General features: G+C 36.8%; 1 protein-coding gene across 3 annotated transcripts in view; it reads left to right on the top strand.

The window, feature by feature from the left end:
• VWA8 (von Willebrand factor A domain containing 8) overlaps positions 1-19,154 on the top strand; it is a 201,613-nt gene that overhangs the window by 79,196 nt on the left and 103,263 nt on the right. For all 3 annotated transcript variants that reach the window (XM_075139308.1, XM_075139307.1, XM_075139312.1), the window contains 3 exons: positions 2,607-2,713; positions 5,917-5,988; positions 15,690-15,766. In XM_075139308.1, coding sequence (XP_074995409.1) covers positions 2,607-2,713; positions 5,917-5,988; positions 15,690-15,766 — 256 coding nt within the window. The remainder of the gene's footprint in view (positions 1-2,606; positions 2,714-5,916; positions 5,989-15,689; positions 15,767-19,154) is intronic.

Raw genomic sequence — 19,154 nt, 5'->3', positions numbered from 1 at the left:
CATCCTGGCCTGTATCAGAAATAGTGTGGCCAGCAGGAGCAGGGAGGTGATCATGCCCCTGTACTCGGCACTGGGGAGGCCACACCTCGAATCCTGTGTTCAGTTTTGGGCCCCTCACTACAAGAAGGACATGGAGGTGCTGGAGCGTGTCCAGAGGAGGGCAATGAAGCTGGTGAAGGGCCTGGAGCACAAGTCTTATGAGGAGTGGCTGAGGGAACTGGGGTTGTTTAGCCTGGAGAAGAGGAGGCTGAGGGGAGACCTCATTGCACTCTACAACTACCTGAAAGGAGGTTGTAGCGAGGTGGGTGTTGGTCTCTTCTCCCAAGTAACAAGCGATAGGATGAGAGGAAATGGCCTCAAGTTGTGCCAAGGGAGGTTTAGATTGGACATTAGGAGAAATTCCTTTACTGAAAGAGTGGTAAGGCCTTGGAACAGGCTGCCCAGGGAAGTGGTTGAGTCACCATCCCTGGAAGTATCTAAAAGATGCGTAGATGAGGCCCTTAGGGACATGGTGTAGTGGGCATGGTGGTGTTGGGTTGATGGTTGGACTTGATGATCTTAGAGGTCTTTTCCAACCTTTATGATTCTATGATTCTATGAATGTTACTCAGACAGTTGAACCTATAAAGGTGTATTAATTATCCTCAAAATTAAATGTAGTTTGCTCCAGTTATATCCCTTTGACTTTGTTCTGTCAGAATGTGCTGCTGCTCTCAGTATGTTGATACTTTTGTATTGTCTGCTGTATTCCCAGCTCATGGAATTTTGTTCTCCATTATGTTTAAGTGTTTCCCAGTCTATAAGATCCATGGCCTCAGGCTTTCTTTTTTTTCCTTCCCATCACTGGTAACTACTCTTCCATACAGTTACAGCCTTGGTTTGGTCTTAATATTTCTCTATTCTGTTTTTTACTATCACTTCTTTCTCTCCACTGTTAAAATCAACCTTTTTCTCATTGAGACTCTCGTAAAAGTCTCGGGTTATGTTTTGTTTTCATTCTGGCACACACTTCTCTTTTAGTTTCCCTTCTTTTTATTCTCTTTAAATTGCTGTGTTTGTAACATGTCGCCTTTATTGAGCAGGTATTTGTTTCCTTACCTCATCCAACTTGTACTTGTTTGCAGTAGCCTTCAGTGCCACACATATATTTCTGCTTCTGCCATTTTTCTCACTTCTGCTTTCTCATTCCTGTATGACCCCTGGTCTTCATGCTAACTGCATATCTTTTCATATCTTCTGTCAGGCAGCACACTTTGAGCAATTTGTCGTTTTCCATTCACTAAACTTTTCCTTTACTCCACCAGTGTTATCTCTGCTGTCATTCTTCTGTATGTTTATTCTCAGTTTTGTGATGTATTTGACTTCTGTGTTTTTACTGTTAGATCTTTGCAGTAGTAAACACATCTTTGGTTTTAATTAATACGTATTCTGTTTTTATAGATTTTATTTATGTGTGTGTATATATAAAAATATATATGTAAATACAGACATATTAATGTATCTATTATATACAGTATAATATATGTGCAACCATATGTATGTGTATATACATATATACACGCATATACATATGCAGCCATCCATGTATTATAGCTGTATTTGCCTTTTTTATATATAAAAACTATATATATAAAATAATTTGAACTCTTGCCAGTTGTGTGATGCTACCTGCTTACCATTTTTTTTTTTACCTGGACACATCCCTTGAATTTTCTTTATGTTTCTCTGTTTCATGCCATAAAATTAGAACCGAATAGAATTAATAGGTGAACAACTAAAAACATCTGTCTAGAAATTAGGCTATTTTCAGTTTTACACCATATCAGATTAAGAAATTAGTGGCAAAAAATTATTACTGTTTTTACTGTACAATATTATTGTTTACACTTAGTTGTTATTTTCCTAAGGACAGAATTTACGGTTCTTTTGATCTAAGAAATTTTTCTGATGTGCTTTTTCTCTCAGAGCTGTAATTGAAAGTTATTTCAACGAGTGCGAATTTAGCATGTTTTCACCAAAATGTTAAATGTGTCCACATTCTGGCATTAACCCATTAATTTCAGCAAAAATGCAATGCTGAAAGGGAGAATCAACAGTGACCCTGTACTGTTGTGGTGGGTTGGCCCCGGCTCTCAGCCGAGCACCCACACAGCCACTCGCTCACTCCCCTCCTCACCCCACTCCCAGTGGGACAGGGAGAGAGAACAGGGAGAATGAGAGTGATAAAACTTGTGGGTTGAGGAAATGTAGCCTAACGATGTTAGTGATGTTCCAATAATAAAATAAGAGTATGAAATTAAACCAAGGCAGCAGTCACAACTTCTAGTGTTTCTTATGGTACTTTTCCCATCAGATCACCTATTCATCATTTATTGTAATAGACTTCTTTGCAATTTTAAAGAGAATTCAAATTCATGATAATGCAACCTCTTGCTAATGGATATTCTTTCAAGCATTCTCTTTTCTTTAGATAGAAATCATTTACTGCAACACACAGCCTTGTTAAAATTTGTAAATCATCACTTGCAAGTGTTGGGGATTGATTGCATGTCAGTTCAGAGGATGCTGTAAGTAATGCATTTGCTTGTTTCCTGAAAAATGTCTAGGTGAAATAAACAATGGGATTCTGAAGATAGGTTCTGTGACGATGCCAATTTATAACTCAACCGAGAAAATGAAAGTGCCTGATGTTTTGTTTTATGAGAATGCACAAGTAAGTACAATCTCTGCCTTCTGAGGTACAAAAACTTTGTAAAATGTGTACTAATGTGCATGCTCATAAATATTAAATAATGTACTAACTAAATTTTAAGGGTATATTTCTGAAGTAGTTTCTTTAGGATTTGATGCACATTTCAGATATGTCTTCACTATCCCTTTGTGAAGAAATTGTAACAATCCTGTAACAACAATCATAAAATATGAAGTAACAGTGACTGAAACTGAATTTTATTTAGAATTATTTGATCAGATGTTGTGTTGAGTGATTTTTATGGGTTTTTTGCTGCTGCTGGACTGATCCATTCTTAGGGTTGGATTATCAATTCCATCCTGATACCGTGTTTTATAGGCTTGTTGCATGAAGTTGTACCTGCCTTGTATAAAAATTAACAGTTCATGTTTGAAAAGCAAGGCAAAGCGTAATTAGTTAATTAGTTATTAGTTAATTGGTTATTCATTATTTATTTTAATTAGTTTAGCTTATTAATTAGTCGTTAGTGTTATTAGTGTTAATTAGGTCGTAGTAGTGAAGAGTAAGAGTAATTAGTGAACACAATAAAAGGGAAGGGCTTGGTGACTGTGGTTTTTTTGTGTTTGTTTTCCCCCACCCCTTTCGTAGAAGTAGGTGTACTGCCGCTTTCTTCTCATCTAGCGTGAAAGCCTCAAAACTGTCAGACAAGGTTATCCTTAGCAAGAGAATTACCCTTTGAGTTATCTTTAGAATATTTTGCCTCTGAAAGGCAACACTGATAGCATGATCTTGTGAAATATTTTTCTTTTAGGGGCCTGGTGTGGGTTTGCTTACTTTTCTTTTCCTTTTCTGTTTTCCTCCCTCGCTTGCAATTTCTCCACAGAAAGACTATGCTACAGGGGTATCACCTACTGAAGGTGATGACAGGCTGTGCAAGGGGAACAGATGACAGTCTTCTTCATCTTCCCCACTAACATTTCATGTGAGATTTTGTTCTGTGTTGCCATTTCAGTAAAGTACTTAATTTGGGTCTGTTGGAAATGAAATCCTGAGTCGTGCTAGGACTGCATTGCTTTTTCTACCTTCTTGCTTATAGCTTCAGAAAACGGTACAACCTGTGTTCAGATATTATGCATCTGTTTTATTTAGGCAACGTCTAATGCTGCAAAGAACAAACTGCTCTGTATCTGTCCCTGGTAGCTATGTGCTCTGAATGCTGAAGGAAACAACAACCATATACCAGTCAGGATAGCTTTTCCCATTTCTAAATGAACTCTACTCTTATTTTCTGTATTGCTAGTAACTACTAGTTTGTAGTTCGGTCATTCAAGTGTTGTAATGATCGTTTAGCAAAACCTGCTGGAGAACAAATTTGATTTATGAGTCTAGTGCAATACTTCCTCTCCGTTATCTAAAAACTACAGAAATAAACCGAAACAGAGAAAAAAATATATCCTCAGCCCTTTGCAGTACTGCACAATGTAATGAAATACATAGTTTTTGCCTCTGTGTGTTTGGTCTTGAAACATTTCATGTTCCAGTGGAATTTGGCATTGCCGTGGAACATTGCTGTTCATTCACAACAAGTGGCACAGAGATGGAAATAATTTTTAGGTGATATGCCAAATGCCACTTTCAGCCAGGCTTTGGGGAACATGGATTGATAAAGTTGACACGATATTGATGTGTCTGCTTACAAGTCCTTTGTGTAAATAATTAATCTGAAATGTCTGCATGCATCCTAATACAATGCTAATTTATGTCCTGGTGAAAAAAAAAAAAATAAGAAGTATCAATACATAGTATCTCTTGTGGGAACGCTGTTCTGCAGGGGAACTATAATGTACACATATTTGTGCAATTTAGGATAAAAAAAGAAGTCATCAGAAGGAAGTATTCATGCCTTAGCAATAAAATAGAAAATGTAATCAGTGTGTGTGGTAAAACTGACTTCCTAGAATTTATGCTGTATCTGGTCAAAGTTATTCTCATCAGTTATACATTTCCAGTATATACGCATGCCAGAAAATATAATAATTTGCCTTCAAGTCCTCTCCTTAAATTGTGTATCGAGTATTCAGTAATCCTTTGACATGCCTGATTAGGATTTTGTGGTATTAAGCTGTGTTTACAAGAGTTTCTTCCCCCACCCCCAGCCTCTGTTCTGGAGAGATCTGGAAACCAAAAATATCTTTCACACAGTTAGAAACTGAGCGTTTCTATGCTCAGAAATTACAGGCAAGCTACTGATTTTATTTTTTTTTTAAATCAAGTATTAGAGAGAAGATGATAATGTGAAAAAAATACATATGTTTATCTAAAGGCAAGCATTCATTTCTCTAAGTAGGTTGTCTGACCTACTTACAGATGACCTATTTTTACTAGATACAGTGGAGAAATATACACAACTTTATTGCGAGTAAAGTAGTCTGCATTGCCACATTATCCTTAAATCCTTTCGATCCTTTTAAACAAATTATTTGTGAGGAGCAAGATAAGGTTAAATGATGTACAGTTTGTGCTACCTTTTATGCTATGGGATATATGTAAAATATACCTCAAGCACCTTGGCTTCAATTAGGCAGCTTAGTTTAGAAGTTGTAAGATACATAATAAACACTTTTAGACTTGAGCTTGCATTTTCCTATCTTTGTTTTCCTTGAAAATAAAGTTTGATTAGAATAGAAAAGTATATTTGTCATTAAGCTAGACCTGGTGTTTAATCTTCAATAAAATAAATTTGTACCATTTACATATCCATGTCAGCTGCCTTTTATTCCCTCTGTTTGGTTTCTGTAAAGTTCTACCAGGATACATTTTGCTTCCTCCCAGTACAATTACTGGAAAATTGTCATACACATATTAATGAAGGTTCTTACACTCTGGGTGACAAGCATTCAACTAGGCTAAAAGGAAATGCATTAGGAGTGATTACAGAGAATTAAATATACTTAGGGAAATCAGACACCCACAATCAGTTGGAGGAGAGGAAATACATAAGGAGAGTTAGTATTTTTGTTTCATTGTTTTAGTCACTGGATAGATTGCCTCTGCTATTATTGGCTGAGAGACTCTTGCTATGAAATAAATAGCTGTAAGTATAAAGTTCAAAAAATTTTGGCCCCAAATCCTGAAAGTAAAGTTCCTGTTGTGCTGCTATCATTAGTGAATGCATAAATGTGAGAGTATAAAAACAGGTGAAAATTGTGGTTTTGTTTCTCTAGCACATGATGGTAATGGAAGATATGCTAAAGGACTTTCTGCTGGGAGAACATCTTCTTTTAGTTGGCAATCAGGTGAGTTAAACATTTCTTACAATGCATGGAAAAAAACTAATTATTTAATAATGAAATTAAATCTCTGTATTGCTTCAATGAAATTTAATTCATTTCTACTACTGACTTATTTGACCCATTTTTTGATTCTTTATCTACTAGTGTCCATGGGTTTTACGGACATACATCTGTGGAAAATGAAAATGCCTTACATGTTTTTTTACATTGCTATCAGAGTAAAAAGTCAAAACATTGTTATGTATAACATCATTACCATTAAAATCTTCAGTTAATTACTTTGGTTATCATTCTTGGCTACGTATCAAACCTCTCCTTTAAAATCTCCAATGGTAGGTAAGAAGTGTACACATAAGTATTATCTAAATCTTATTTATTGATAGCAAAATATTAGTTTTCTCTAAAAGAGATACAGATTTGCTTTATTCTTTGGCTAGTATCTTTGTTGATGGAGACTTTATTGGTGAGATCATGGGGGCTGTTGTGTTCTTTTAGTTGGTCGTTGCTGTTTCATGACACCTTCTAACAGTGTATAGGCTCCCCAAGATGAGGTACGGGCAGATGTTCTCCAATTGGGTATGTTTGAAAGTCTTTGTTCTTCAGAACCATCTTAAACCATTACTGGAACTGATAGGTGACTTGAACAGAATTATACACTTCGCCAGTTAGCTCTGAAAAAAAAGAGAGCTTTTGTTATTATTTCTGTACGTTTGAAGTGTTCAGGAAAGTGATACTTCCCAAACTACCAGGTTGGTTTTTCCCTCGTAAAGTAATCTTTCTTTAGTTTAGCTTTCCTTTAGCAAGGATACAATAATTTTCTAGCAGATGTTTATGTTTTGCGATAGCCTTTGGAAAAAGTTTAACACAAAACACTAAGTCTAACCTACATGGCAAGGAATGTACATATATTAAAATTACAGTGTACAGTTATATACAGTCTCATCTATTTAGAGACCTTGTTAATAGCTTGAATTACGAAGATGTTGTACTTGAAACCTCTGTAGACTTTTGCTGGATGATGCCAGCTTCTCCCAAAAGGTTTCATCTATTCATAAATAGAAATTAATCTATTTCATAAATTAACTAAGATCTATTTATTCTATTTCATAAACAGTGCACTCTATGCCAGCTTCCGAGTTGATATTGAAAATGTTATGTAGTACAGATTGCCTGCAGGACCTGCTGTCAGGGAATAGCAAGAGTGGGCTGCTCCACAGGGGATTGGAGGCAGGGACAATGTCCTTAATGACAAGGTTCGCAGTCCCACAGTGTCCGAGCAAGAAGAGCAGGTCTGGGGACAGCAGCGATGGTCAGCCAAGTGCCCAATAATATCAGACAGATCCGTGGTGATGAGGCAGATCTGAGGTCAAGCTGGGAAGTCAAGTCAGCCGGTCCGGGCTGGGATCAGCAAGGTACAGGGCCAGGCACAGCATCACCACAGCTTAGGTTGGGAAGGAATGGAGGAAAGGGTCTGAGTGTAAATGCAGCTCCCAAGCCATGGGGGGCAAAGGGGACCCCAGTGAGGCAGCAACCCCATGTCAGAGCGGACCTTCAACACAGTCAAGTAAAACCCTAGGTGGGGGGAAAGAGCTTGCAGAGCCTGGTGGTACACTCAGGGCCCTGACACATGCTTCATATGTTCTACCAATTTGGCAAAAAAATTTTGAAGACTATGTGAGTACGATTTTTAGGGTATAAGGTATTTTCCCAGCAGTGGTATACTAATCTTTAATAATTCAATGTGTGCCACATTTTCTCCAAGCTTATGAAACTCTAATTGAAGACAGTGTTAAATGATTTAACTGGGTTGAAGTATTGGAACATACTGCTTTGATTCTAGACATCAGCTCAGCTGTACCATAAAGTTGGAAAAATGATTGATTTGCTGTGATTTCGCTTTAGCAAATCAGTAATAGTTACAGGTTTTGTTTTTTAATTGCTAACATACTTCTAAGTACTTCCAGGTTTACTCTTTACCAATTTGTTCCACACTGTTTTTATGTGTGACTAGTAGTGTGAAATACTATTTTTAAGTTTGAGCACTGTATTTGCCATTCTGCAGTCTTACAGGACCACACCAATCATCCTTGATTTCTCAGGGATGATCACTAAGTATTTAGAAATTGCTTGGCTAATTCCTTAAATATATTACTGTAAATTTCTGCAGCATGTGATGAATGCTGTTCAAGTACTTTAAAAGCAACCATATTACATTAATATGCTTTCATGTTATATGTGCAGATACCTTCCCTTTGAAGATATTAGAGTTTTCATCCTCTTTTTGTAAAGCAAATCATTAAAAAATAGGATTTTTTGCTGTTCAGCTTCTTTAACAGTTCAGTCTCTAATAAGAAGGTAGGGTTTTATGATTGCTTGATACATATATCAGTGTGTACCCGTGTTTCGCATTTGGAAGAAATAGATAATGTTTTTGTGTGGAGATATGAAGTGCTGTTTTGAATTCCTTTCTCTTGTACTTCTTGTTGGTGAATGAGTGAATCATGGAAATGCGGTGTAAATAACTGACGATTCAAATACTCTGAACATGGGTATTTCAAAATGTATGACTGACATCCCTTTGAATGCTTGTGTCATTTCCTAAATATTTAAATGAGTTGACATATACCTTAGAACATAATTTGGTCCATCAAAATGATGACTATCATAAGTCAGTATCTCCATTCGACTGTGATTCAATGTGCAAGGCTTGACCTGTAGTCTTTCTTTTAGAGACTGGATTTGGTTTTGCTTGGTTGAGTGAATGTGGTTTTCCTCTTTTGCCTCTTTCGTTTTCATAACACATGTACATGCACAAAATTCCTGTTAGCTTAAGACCTCTCTCTCTCTATTTCAGCTTTGGCACACAGTGCTTGGCCTTCTACGCTTACATCATCCGTTATAGTCTCTGCACCACTTTCAAAGTGTAGAGCATAGCAATGAAAAGTGGCTGAGTGGACATTACTGTCCATATTGTATAAATGTTACCAAAATTATAAGGAACATTCTCTTTGTCAATCTTCCTGAAGAGCAGACAGAGGAAATGCAGTGTACATTGGGACAGCCTCAGTGTTCATCAGGACCGTTGGCTATTTGTCATCTTTTGCTTGTTCTTCTCTTTCCAGCATTCCCAGTTTCTCTTTTATCTTGTAGTTTTCTTCATTGGCAACCTTTATGGCTATTTCTAAGTATTTGGTACTGGCTGGTCTACCCTTGAAAATGAAATACTTGTGTTACCGGTATCCATCCTGCTTTTATGGTAAATTACTTAATAAGGAAGAGCTACTTTTAAAAAAAAAGGACAACAAATAATATATTTCTTCTCTTCAAGAATTATTATTAAGGCTTAATGGATGCTGGAGTTCCACATCTTGTTCTGGCTTTCCTATTGCTTATGTTCTCTTTTCAACAAGAAACATAAAGTTGATAATCAATAAGAATAATCAGAAATGTCATTCAGTTACTGATTAAATCACTGCTGAATACAGAAAGCATTTAAATTTTGTCCTCCTTCATTTGATGGTATGGAAATTCGGGTTGTACTTCTTGTTCAAAATTGCTCCCCCTCTACTTCCCCATGTACAAGGAAAGCACTTTGCAAGGTGATAAAACAAGCCTGTTCCTCAATAGCTTGCAGTCTAATTAGACAATGTATAGATAAGGGAAAATCAGAAAGAAATATGAAGTAGAATAAGAATGAAGAATTCTGTAAAGGTGCTAAATATTGTTGTGAATAATTTGAAAGAAGATCATGACAAAATCTCTGGCAGCACTTAGTAAAAATGTTGATGTGAGTCCACAGTAAGCAGACTATCACAAATACATCAAAACAACTTAGAAATGGAATGGCCTTCTGGGATATTTGGTAATTTATTTCCCTGATAGAAGACTCTAATTTCATCCTTTCTGTTGCCTTTCCTTAACTGAGAGATCAACTGAAATGAACTCTTGGGCTCTCACTAGGAATTTATTTTATTCTTGAAGAATTTAGTAGGACAAATGATTGAGTCTTTCTTAAAGGTATTTAAAAGGACATGCTTGAATAGATCTTTCCTTCTAAGATAATCATCATCTTCTTATCTCGTTGTGAAATTGAATTAAGTAGATACTGAGAGTGTAATAATATCAGTCGCCAGAAACCTTGAAATAGCAAATGCTTGGCATTTTAACTTTTCTAGAAATAAAGGACTTTGTTTTCCTGCTTAAACTTGTGTAAAAATGGACAGCTTTCTCTGCAAGGCAAGAATGTACTATCCTAAACCAGTTTATTATTATTATTATTGTGAGCATGAAGAAACTGAGCTCCAAATGAGCTGCATTGGGCCAAATACTGTGATATTTTTTGCCTAAGGAATTCTGTGTGACAGTTGTGGAAAACTCGGAAAACATTTCTCTTTTATTTGCTACAGTCATAACAGTATGTGCATATATGAGAATAGGCGTGCTTTTTGAATGTGTCTCTGTTTACATAGTTAGTTACTGCCTTTACAAGTTATACTGAAGAATTAGAATAAAAAAGGAATCAATGAATTGATTTTTCTTTCAGATGTTTCTTCCCGTAGATTCTCTTTATTGTAAATTTTTCATATGCTCCTCTCCATTGAACCACAGTTGTCTTACCTCGCTGGAAATGTGAACATTGTATTTAGCCTGACAGGGATCTGGGTTGAAGATGGTACTTAAATTCAGAAAAAGGCATAAACTCTACAAGCTTACCTAGACATGTAGGCAGCAATGTATCCAAAGCACTCAATTAATTTCTTCTGTCAGGGAATTAAGTTTATTTGTTGTTATGGTGAAATTTTATTATTTTACCATCACCATAATTTTTGCATGCCCCAGATGATAAAATAAAATAATGAGATCCTAAACCACAGAGCTTTCACTGTTGTGACCGATAAATGTATAGATTGCAGCTGGGGCAAGACTTGAATCACCACTGCTTTTGCGCAGTTATTTTCCTTTGTTACTAACGTCCAAGCGAGGCAGCAACGATAGGATCTATTGCAGTGGTCCTCTGGCAGCAATGTCTAGTGTCTGCTGGTGACACACCTTCTGCAGTTATTACACTGCATTATTCACATTCGTTCCAGGCAGGGAGTGATGAGCTTAATAACACCTGGAGTGTTTGAGAGAGTTCTGTATAGGTGCTGTTTTTTGCCCTGGTGATAACAATACATTTTTTTAAAAAATCAGAAATACGTCCTCTAGTGTAAAAATAGCAGCCTCGGTCAAAATGCATGCGTTCTTGCAAATGTTTTTGTTGGCAGAAACAGGCAAGCTGTGGGCATGGAAGGTGGTTCAGGGCCAGACCCAGTGTTAGAAACCATACGTTAGCAAAAGTGTTTTCATTTTCTTAGTTTTCATTGTTCAGCCATAAGTTTCTGTGATAATGACGCTATCAATATAACTCTTTCTATGAAGTCACAAACTGAGAACTCTGACATGAGGGTTCTGTACACTAAAATTTAATGAAAAGTCAAGATTGTCTTTCATTCCCTAATAATACAGTTTTTAAATTAATTATAAAATAAAATTTTCTAAGGTGAAAAAGTGATAAACTGCTTTTTTCACCAGTTTCAAAATCCGTTGCATTGTTTTGTAATGAAACAGGTGCTCTGCTATGCAGGATGGCTGTGGGCTGAAATGGAAAAGGTGTGATGGCAGTGTCTCAGCTGAAGGGCAGTACACAACATGGCACAACATGGCAACCTCTTCAGCTGCTTCAGAATGACTTGCAAATCATTTAAAAGAAAATAAAAATGAGGCAGCATGGTTTAGATTTTTTTTTTTCCCCAATAGTGTTTTTTTCTGAGGCGAACTATTAATTTCAAAAACTTGGGTCCAGTTCTTTTGGACTATAACCTTGCTGACTTTAGTTGGGCTGTGCAGGGGAGAAATTTGTCCCACTACTGTAATAGCTGGATCCTGAATTGCAAAATGCCTCCTGGGATCTGTAGCAACCTTGTTTATATTTGAAACTGCAGTTACTGCTAGAAGATTAAGTCATTTTATCCTTGGTAACAAGTGTTTACAATGTCAGTTAGGAGAATTTTTAACTAAGGGATTATTTTGCCTTCTAACTGCATAATTTCCTTTTTGTTATTCATTAGTAGAGATATTTACTTCCCATTTTCTATTTCAGTTGTCCCATATGTCTGATGGAACAAAAATTGTCTAATATTTGCTTTCTGAAATATTTTTGTTCAGTTCAGCCAAAACACCAACACAGATGTTCTTTTCTCTCTAATTAGCATATGTTTATACTTTTGTTAAATTAAGTAACTGCAATAGTGCGTATATGAATAACATACAGCAAGTATTAATGGCGAACTGGTTTGTCTTCTGAATGTTACCTTAGGCTGCAATAATTGCAAATTACATGAGATTACATTCTGAATCCAGTCCAAGTTCAACTCAGTCTTTTAGTATGTTCATATGAAAGGCAAATCTGATTCTTTCTGCTTAAATAGTTGACTGCTAGCTATGTGGGTGTCCAGAAGATCCAGCTTGATCCTTGGCACTGGGTATAGACTCAGGGGAAAGGAGAGTGACTTTGTTGCCTTTTTTGTCATTTCTTGTTTCTGAGGTGCCAGTAACTCATTTCAGAGGGTTTTCTTCCAAAATGTGTTAGCATTTTCCACATTTCTTATTCACCTGAAGAAGACTACCAGGCATATTCTTTATCCCATGAAGGTCTGGTGAACTTGGAATAAACCTACTGTTCTTGGCCTCACATTAATGAATAGATTGAAGGAAGGAACTCATCCAAGCTCTTTTTTGCAGTTTTTTAATGGTGCTAAAGAGCCTTCTGAATAGCTTTGGTCTCTTCCTTCCTTTCTATTATATCGTGCCTTCTCAATGGAGTAACCGAGACAAAGAGAAGTGGTAACTGGTCATGAAGTAGGAATGTGGAGGGGTGGAATCAAAGAGCTTTGACTTGAACTTTGCTCCAGCTGCTGTTGCCAACCGAGGATTTTATGTGGTACACCACAGCCTCTGTGAAGGCACATAATGTACTCTCTGAAGCAGTTCAGTCTAGAAGTTGGGCAACATTAACGTGTTTATAATAGCTAAAATCTGGTGGGAATGTCTTTTGGCTTTTGCCTGCATACACCTTTTAAAAAATGTATCATGTTCTGAAATTGAGGTATAGTTAAAATGAAATAAAAGGAGGTGTGTGGGAAGTCTGGTGAGATGCACAAATACAAATGAAGAAAGGGCGAGATATGATCATGGCACAGCTCCCATTGACTTCACTGTGTTGCTTTGGTAACTGTGCTCTCTCCATTCCTCCACAGTGGTCCTCCACCATGCTTGTGTCCTCCGAGCATTCTCTCAAAAGTGAGGTGCACTCCTATTAATACCCTTTGTGATAACAGCATGGATAGAAATACGCAAAACCAGCTATTTGGTCCTCTTTCTATTGGAATGGGAGAGAGAGGAAAAAATCTAACAGTGTTATTTTGTAGTTGGGAAAATACTCTTTTCAGCATAATTTTAAGAATCTATCATAAACATACAAACCACACGCGCTTTCCGTTAATGCACATGAAAGCCAATTTTTTTTAAAATTACAGTAACCATTTTGTTTGATATTAAGTATGTTTTACATTGATTCAATATGTTGATCTATTTCTTCATCTTTGTACTTGCCACAGCTGGCTGGAGTCCCACTCTGCAGAGAAAAGGGTATGCAATCCGCTTGGGATTGGTACAGAAAACTGTGCTGACATCTGCCCAGTCATCTTTAGCTCTCTTACGAAAAGTAAAGGAAGCTGCTTTCAGCACGGTTGTTTTGTGCTTGACATTAGGAGTATTCCTGTTTATTCACCCATTTATGATTACAAGTATCTGACTGCAAGTAGTAGGAAACATATGGGAATAAAACAGTCTGTGTGCACTACTAGAGGATTCTTACCCTCTTTCTGGTTACTTTTGATGTTTCTGATGCAATTCCTGAAGTTGCGTATTTCCCCCCAAAATGGGTATGTTCTCTGAGTTCCTGGAAGAATCTGTTAGCACAATCTCATCTCCTGTTTCAAATCAGTGGAGAACTGTGTTTCCAGTGACAGTTTTCAGAAATGACTGGTGACAGATAGTAAGTGTGTTACAGCTTCTTACTACACCCATGTGTAAAGCTGTAGATTCTTCTGAAGAATCGGGTGGAAGAAGGTTCGTGAGGATGCGTATGGCAGAGCACTAACTTGAGTTGGCTCTCCTGCGTTGGAGTCGAGTCCGCAGTAGAATCTAGGTAGTTTTATTTTTGTCAGCTCTGCGGTATTTTTTTCCTCTGCTCTCATGGTGAGAACTCTCCTTCCGTGATTTCAACTACTACACATATGTGCACGATTCTCCATTCTCATAAATGTAGTCAGATGAGAGGCTGTGGTCCCATTTTGAGAAGCTTAAACAGTTTGCAGTTCCGCAGCTGGCAGTTACCATCTTTCAACTAGATCTTATAGTCATAAATGTCATAACTTGCAGCTCTGAATGCTCCTATTCTGTTTCAATGCCAAGTGAAACAGATTAGCGGGTCTGAAGTTGGTTTAATCTAATCTCTTTAATCTTTCTGTGGGTTATATTTATCTGCTTTACTTTACACTGGTGTGGACTGCTAGATGCATTCATGCAGTCAGAGTGAGAATCTGAGCAGAGGGACAGTATCTTGTCAAACAGCTTCTGGCTGGGTTACAACTGAACTTTTCTTTCTGCTAATTCTTTTTATTTTTCCTTTGCAACCTTTGGCAATCTCACTATCATTCTGAGCTCCCAAGTCTGCAGCCACATCCTTGCAGGAGGGATAAGAATTTCTGCATCTGAACTGTCATCTTGGTTTGCATCTACAGGAGCATTTTAGACCTGATCAGGAATGTACTTTTGAAAGGAATCTCCTTACTGCAGTTTGATAGGTGTCAAGGGACGTATGACCTGGATTCTCTTAGGATGAGACTAAAGTGGAGGATGTTCTCCAGCAGCACACCTAATTCATGCCCTCTGCTAATTCCTTCCATGGGACCAGGCTAGGCCTGGGCTGAAGTACCAGCTCCTGAACCGCTTGTAACACCAGGGTGTTAGTAACACCTGATTCACTTCATAAATCCACTGTCATCGTTCTGCACAGCTTGCTAATGCAGACATCCTGCAATAGGAGACTTGTAGATCAGTCTGATCTCCAACCCAATTCTGATTCTATCTGGGCCTTTTCTGGTAACTCCAGTGGAATGGGATTAGCAAATATTGCCTAGTGCTCTACAGAAGGCAGTGCTCTAATTCCACATGGCCGTTACAGGATGTTTCCTACGACCACCAAGAATTACCTTTTCCTATTAAGTGCAAGCCAACTTCCTAGCATTCACAGCCTCGCAATACCTTTGTGAAAAAAAAGGGCTGGAAAAAACTGGTGTTAGTTAAAAGGATGCATTGGCATGTGTGACAGAACTCTAGGGACGCAATCCTATTTCTGGTTATTCCTAGTAAGACACATAAGTATTTTGCAAATATATATATATACATATATATATGTAAAATAAAATATATATCATTAAATTGTGTTCAGAATTCTTCGATGCGGACTGAGATTGTATTTGCCTATAAAGGAATATGGAGAGTGTTTTAACCGTTTTGGAAAGTTGTCTTTTCTTTGTTTATAAATCTTAAATGTGTACATCTATATTATGTCTTAATATTATATTTATTTACTGCAGGGTGTTGGGAAAAACAAGATTGTTGACAGATTCCTTCACCTTTTAAATAGGCCCAGAGAGTATTTACAGCTGCATAGGTAAGAATGTGTTACGTTTCCATACTTTGTGTTTATAATCTGATTTCCCATGTTTTAAAACTCATGTTTCTGAAGTTTAATTTGTTCTTACTGTTTGAACAAAGACCCTATTATGGTAGGTGGCACACAGACCACAGGAATGTATCTGTTTTATAAGCAGAGGCAATAAGCTGAGAAGTTGAGAAAGGGTTACAAGAATCTAATGCAATCACATTGCTTAATGTAAGAGGAGGTAGAAGTCAGAGTGTACTGATATTAAACCATGCTCAAGAAGAGAGTAATATTTTGCTGTCATTTCTGGAGAGTTTTCCCTAAGCTTGAGGTACTGTGTGAGGGGAAAAAGTTCAAAGGTGCTTGTTTGAATGTATCACTCATTAGACAAGAAACATTTTACATAGTAAAGCCTTCTTGTATTTTTCCTTTGGCGCTCCTGCTAAGCACATGTATTTCTTTCTCACCCATAAACATTTGGATTAGAAAATTTTTTTTTTTTTCATATGGAAGCTAAAGAACGGACTTCAAGACAACAAACTAATTGAAAACAATTCAAATGCTGATATAATATCAAATTATCTGCCTGCTTTTTATGACATGAACTTTAAATCAATAAACTGAGATAAAGACTAAATATGTTTAGAAGACTCAGTTTCAATTGAACTGAATCTTTTTTCAGCTTCATTCCTAATCTTTACCTGTCTTCAACTTCCTAGCTTCATCACCCTGTCTCTTTCCATAATCACTGTTTTTTAAATAGTGCTAATAAAAACGTACATCTTTGATATTTTGTCCTTTAACAACACAGTCTCTGCTTCTCACTTTCTCCCCCAGCTTTTTGTCTTCAAATGACTTGTATTCCTGATACTTGGATAGCTCTATCTCATGACTTTTCTATTGCTGTTTTCTTTTATACTACCTCTCTTAGACTTCCACCACTTCTTTGCGAAATACCACTTTTGTGACCTGCTACTTTCAGCTTTGTGTTAACTTTCCTGCCGTCTTCTCTACTTGGAGCAGCCACCCACTCCTTCTTGATAAAATAGGCTGTCATTTTTGCAAATCCCAATTATTTCACAAAATACTGCAGTATTTCTGCCTTTCTGTGTGTGTGTCTAAAAAATTGTTCGCCAGTGAGGGGTGGCCAAGCAGAACAGTACTTTAATATAAATTCAGATAGCTCAGGAGAAAGTTGCATAAACATGATGTTTGGGGTGATGATGGGGCTGTAGAATGTATTAGTTACAGCATGCTAATCAATGCATTGCTAGGAAAAAAAAAATGTGCCGCTGTAAAGTACTGTTTATGGTTACAGGGTTTTAGAGATAGATTGAAGTAGAAAATGATGAGCAGTCCTATGCAGTTCTACAAAAACAATTCATGAATATGGAAAAATCAGAAATTTCTATTTCCTGAGGTGCATTTTGGAATACTTTGTGAAGAACTCAGTCTATACAATACCTTGGTAAACGTTATGTGACATTTAAACAAGGATTACAATATTGTTAGTGCACACTTTTGGATTGCAAAACCAAATAAGAGCAAGTTTACAAAAAAAACCCACAACAGTTCACTACGAAGCTTTTAGATATTTTGTGGGGAGAAATGGAGTCAGTAGCTTATAGTATAGATGTATTTTATTAGAAAATATGCTAGCATGTGCACTTCATCTTTGATAGCCCTGGGTGTTTCTGCAGATTTCCTAGCTAGCTACCATCAATACTGTTAAGCATGCCAACAGGAAAATATTTCTAACTATCATACTTTTAATGGTGCTCCATTTTTTAATGGACGTGAATTACAGATCTCGAGAAACTGAACCTTGAAAGCATGCATTTTAGTTGATTACCTTGTAAGGGAAAGGAATAATATTAATGCTTGCATCATGAAAAATGTGGAGGCGATTCAGTGGACATTCTCTGCCCTTTCAGAAATGCGTCTGACAGATGGTACCTCATTAGTCCTTGGAATTTGGGTGGCAGACTCTCTAGTTCCACTTCAACTAGTCTCTCTGGAAATGAGTGTGCACTTGTCAGCTGCATATCCTGAGGCTCTGAGTTTTTAGTGAGGTAGTGAATCTGTCAGGAGATGGCTGACGATGACATCATGAGTTCTTGAATTTGCCCATATTGACTGTCATTTCATATAATTTGCTATAAAACAAGTAATATGCATGTATATATAATAATGCCAATACGGAATGGGTGTTGCAACTCAATGGTATCTGTTCTGGAGTAGAGAGATATATCCTTAGCTATAAAATTTCCTTGTTGGTGGCTATAATTAAGATGTAGCCAGAGGAGAAACTGCTGGAGTGGAAAAAAACAGTAAGAAGAGCTTTAAAATTAATATAATTATGATCTTTACTAAAATGTAGTGTTATGTAATAAATATAAGTAGTGAGTAAATAATAGACAAAAATAATTAGACTGAATTTCAGAAGTATTCTGATTTATGAATCTAACTGCCATTTTTCAAAACCTGTTTTCTTTAATGATATTTAAGTGCCAAAATAATGAAGATATTCCAGAAATGTTTACGTTCAATAGCTTATGAGGTAAATAAGGGGGAAATACACTGTGATGTAATGTAGTACAGTTTGTTACGCAATGTAATTGATGCAGGTGTCTTTTATAGAAGAATACCTCACCCCTTTTGCCAACAAACAGGAACATAAACGAACTAAAAATGCCATTAAATCTGGTTTGGTTTTGGTTGTTGATTGTTTGGTTAGGGTGGGGTTTTTTGTTTGGTGGTTTTTTGTTGGTTTGGTTTTTTGTTTGGTTGGTTGTTTTTTTGTTTTTGTTTTGGGTTTTTTTTTTTTACTGTCTTGATGAAACAGGGTAAGGAGTTCTGCTGATCTAACACTACATGTGTTCAATGACATTCAAGCAGGGAATATTTGCCTTAGAGGCAATGAGCTATTACCAGGAGTAGTTTTAAAATCTCACATTTTATGTTTTATACTTCAAGATGATGAGAGGAGATAGAAGACAGAAAAAAGAGAGTGCTTATCCTTAAACATACTTTCTGACATCTGTATTTACTTGCTCTACCACTGATTCACATGGGAAGGGTCAGCCTGACCTTAAGGCTTCAATTGCTTATGGAGGTTATAAATCCTTTTTCTTAACCTGTCTTACAGCACCTCATTGAGAAGTTTTATTTTCTTGAAATTGTTATGTCTTATAAATCATTTTGGAACCATAAAACCAAAAATCTTAACTGGAAGGAAGCTGTGATTAGATTTAATAAGGAAAGAATTTAAGAAAAATGTTTGTTTATAAATTATTTAAAAAGTTGGCTGCTTCCTCTTGCATACTTCCTAATATTAGGAGTTGATCAGGAGTTGACCAGCTCTCTCATCGCATTAATTGTGGGGTTATAGGACTCT

The sequence above is a fragment of the Calonectris borealis genome, chromosome 1 (genome assembly GCF_964195595.1).
Source record: "Calonectris borealis chromosome 1, bCalBor7.hap1.2, whole genome shotgun sequence".
Lineage (NCBI taxonomy): Eukaryota > Metazoa > Chordata > Aves > Procellariiformes > Procellariidae > Calonectris > Calonectris borealis.
This window is presented reverse-complemented; position numbering and strand designations above follow the sequence as displayed.